Source organism: Gekko japonicus, unplaced genomic scaffold (assembly GCF_001447785.1).
Source record: "Gekko japonicus isolate JY-2015 unplaced genomic scaffold, Gekko_japonicus_V1.1 scaffold1878, whole genome shotgun sequence".
In the NCBI taxonomy this organism is placed as follows: Eukaryota; Metazoa; Chordata; class Lepidosauria; order Squamata; family Gekkonidae; genus Gekko; species Gekko japonicus.
The window spans coordinates 27,637-31,082 of NW_015168712.1; the positions used below are offsets into that span (position 1 = coordinate 27,637).

The following is a 3,446-nucleotide window of genomic DNA, read 5'->3' on the forward strand; positions in this document are numbered from 1 at the left end:
GGTTTTGAGGGCTACCCGGTTGCTTCCCATTTTTACCTGCAAAAAGGTCAGTCAAAAGCTTTGGCACCTTCTATAGAATTGCACAAAAACGTTTTAAAGGTGGAAAATAAAGTTCCTTTGGCAACATTTATGCAAAAGATCTTGATACCACCACGGAAAAATAATAATATATAGATATAGCTAGTCACATTTTAACAGGAAACCAGGACCCCCAACGCTCTTAAGAGCTGGTGTAGAAAGCATAATAACCCATGCCTTTCGAAGAGTCTTTGCCAAAGTCCTCTGTATTAATGTCCTCACACTTCATTGTTGGAGAATTTTCGTTGCTTGAGGTGCTGGGGGAGAGTCGTCTCCTTTTACACGCACTGGTGTAGACTCCTGAATCGTTCGAATCTAGAGACTTTATGGACGGCGGCGTCTCTATCCAGGATGACCCCATTTCTTCTTTCACTTTCTCCTTAGAGAGCAGGTCTTCAGAGAAACCTGGAGGACTTGTCCTGGAGGTCCAAGGTAAGCCAGTAGACATTTTCGTCTGGTAAGAGCCTCTGCTTCCCCATCCCGCCATGGAGGAGAAAGCTGGATCAGGATAGTAGCCCAAGGCGTGGGATGTCTGGAGAGGGAGGGATTTTATGCCATAAGGAAGTAGAGTGCTAGCAGAGTAGTCGGTCTCATAAGAGTTCATGTCCAGCTTGTTGGCTCCGGGCTGCTGGACGGGAGTGACAAACCACCTCTGGGGGGGATTGGTCACTTCTTCGTTCTGTTGAGGAGAGAGGAGGCCATTTGTCTGGGGCACAGTTCTTTCCCCGTTATAAAATCTAGCAGGTGGCAAGTTGTTGACAAATTGTTCCTGGAAGAAGGGTTGTACGCTGTACCGGGCTCCTGGGACGATCTGGTGGGATCTAGGAGAATCCGTGGGAGATGGAGTTAATCTGTCATTTTCTGAGGCTGTGTACATGCTACAAACACAAAAGAAAAATGCTAAGAGAATGTTCTCGACCATTTAAGAAACTGGCAGTAATATGCAAGGAGCTTGAATCGAGCCGGAAACAGAGAAGGTCAGACTGATTTATTTATTTTTTAAATGTCAAAAAGTAATACCAAACCAGTCTGGAGTCTTATCGCACACTGATCTCTACCCCCAACGTTGTGTTTATTTTATCAAAAGGATCTACAGCTCACTTTTAGAAACACTCCACCTTGTGTGTGTGTAAATTATATATAAATTAGATATATACATTTTGACTGCTTTGCATGCTGCAGTCTTCCTGAAAATTGACTAATGAACTACAGTAAGATTTTATGCTGTGCTACTTCCTCAGTTAACCCAGACAATTATATCTACGCCATTTAGTTATGTTGTGAGCTTGAACAGTTCAGTATCCAAAATCCGGTTTCACCTGGGTATACAGCTAGTTTCACTGAAGCAAGTTTCTGTAGGCAACAGGATTTGGTTTTGGGTATGAAACGCTAAAGAAAATTGCCAGTAACAAATAGTATTTTATTCAAAAGTCTTTCAAATCAAATACTGCTACTTACGAATCATAGTTGTCCCGGAAACCTTTTGCAAAAGGATTATGGTCGATTTTAAGCTGTGTGATCTGGAAAATAACATAAGAACAAAAGTGATTTTGATTTCTTACAGTTCATTAAAAAAAGGTATGAGCAAAAGAGAAGACCCCTGCTTTAGAAAATTACCTTTCGATGGCTGAATTCTATTACAAAATACATTTGCCTTCACTCAGACCGACTAGTGAAAATAAGCAGTTTCCAATTTGACATAACTAGATAAAGGCTTAATTGTTCTTGTATAATTTGTAAATACTGTGACAGCAGGGAAGATTTACGGGTCTTACTTTGCAATCCTAAACAGGGATACGCCCTTCTAAACCCAATTACTTCAATGGACTTGAAAACACAACATGTTCCACACACACACAAAACTAGGTTTCAATCTTACATCAGTGTTCTGATAGGCAGTAACAGCGATGAATTGTGTTTCAGGAAAATTAAATGTCTGAGTCTTAGAAGAGTCGTTTATATCTTCAACACCGTCTTCTGTCACCTCTACAATGTGGAGCCGCGGCTGATACTTGTGCAGTGACTGCAGCACGATCATCTGGAATAACAGAAAAGAGAAACCCCGTTTTGTATTCAGCCGCCATGTCAGACGGGGGAATGTAGAAGTGTCTATTGCTCCAGAAGCCTCCAACATTGTCCCCAATCCCACTTTATGACCTTAAAAAGAGAGACAGTACTGAGAGACAATGTCTTATTTCAGCTTATTTCAGAACCACGCTCCAAAATCCTTTTGATTTGAGCACACACATTCTCTCTCTGTTGTAAGCTCAGCCAAGGAAGTCTTCAAAACCAACCTAAGAGCACTATTTTACCTGGGTGTTGTTATTATTGGCCCCCTTGTTATTGGTCAGTTTCAGTTTCCCAAAGGAGATCTCCTGTCTCATCCAGTGGGCTCCAGTGTTCGGAGATTCAGGGTGTACATAAACCTTGTTGCCTGTAAGGGGAGGGGAGAATTAGAAGTTTCTTCCATATACGCAGCAGAGAGAGACGACTCAGGCAGAAGGCCAGCATGGAAATGCAGAAACTAGTCTGGGGCCAAACCAATATTCACTATTGTCGCCAGGCATGCAGGGCCTCTCCCAAGGCCAACTTTTTACCTGTTCTTGGCCCTGTCAAACAAGGAGGGCTCTCCCTCCTGGACCCACCACAAATACAATCCCATTCCCCCCCCCCCAACTAGTCTGGGGTTTCCTAAACCATGTAGCAAAAGGCTTGCTGAAAGGCTGCGCTGGGCTCCAAGGAAGCGACCCCCGAGTGCAGACTGGCCTTGCGTCTTCCTCTGTGGTGAGGAGGGCCCCGGTGGCCTCCAGATTCAGGCCAGGGGCCCCAGCAGCCCGAAGCCAGGCATGGCATCCACCCCGCCCTTCTCCTTGCCTTGCATGTTGTTGTCGGCCTTGCCGCAGGTCACCCACTTGCCCCCCTGGAAGCGCCAGTGGTTGGGATCGGCCAGCACCACCTCCACGAAGACGTTGTAGTGGGCCGTGGGGTTGAGGCCGGTCATGTTGAAGCTCAGGAAAGGGAACATCCGCCTGCGACGGGGGAGGAGAGAGGAGAGGAGAGGAAGGGATGGAGGAGCAGCCAGGCCCGCGCCAAGTCCCCCACCCCGCCCCGCCTTGGCAGCGCCGGCCGGCCTTGGCTGGCACCTGGGCGGAGGGCGGGCGGCAGATGGCGGCTCCCCTCGCCGCCTTTATATTTAGAGTCGCGGCGAGAAGCGCTGGCACCGCTCCGCTCCATCGGCCCCCGCCCTCGAAGGGCGCCGGACGAGGAGGCCGAAGGAGGGCGCCGGACTTGGGGCGGGAGCGCGCCGGGCCCCTTGGGGCGCCAGTCCCAGTCCTGCCCGCCCCCGCCCCCGGTTCGCTCCGCAGCCG

At 48.1% G+C, this 3,446-nt stretch overlaps 1 protein-coding gene across 1 annotated transcript; it reads right to left on the reverse strand.

The window, feature by feature from the left end:
* Positions 1-220: 220 nt before the first annotated feature.
* EOMES (eomesodermin) lies at positions 221-3,103 on the reverse strand. The gene is made up of 5 exons (XM_015415556.1): positions 2,953-3,103; positions 2,391-2,512; positions 1,958-2,116; positions 1,537-1,598; positions 221-956 (listed from the first exon to the last, which is right to left on the reverse strand). Exons 1-5 carry the CDS (start codon positions 3,101-3,103, stop codon positions 221-223), a joined length of 1,230 nt encoding a protein of 409 aa, XP_015271042.1.
* Between the last annotated feature and the right edge of the window lie 343 nt (positions 3,104-3,446).

Bases quoted from the DNA above. Each gene is read 5' to 3' on its own strand.
- EOMES (XM_015415556.1), bottom strand. From the start codon at position 3,103: ATGTTCCCTTTCCTGAGCTTCAACATGACCGGCCTCAACCCCACGGCC. The intron at 2,513-2,952 runs GCAAGGAGAAGG...CTCCCCTTACAG, and splicing joins GGCCGACAACAACATGCAAG to GCAACAAGGTTTATGTACAC. The intron at 957-1,536 runs GTAAGTAGCAGT...TTGTGTTTGTAG, and splicing joins TTCCGGGACAACTATGATTC to CATGTACACAGCCTCAGAAA.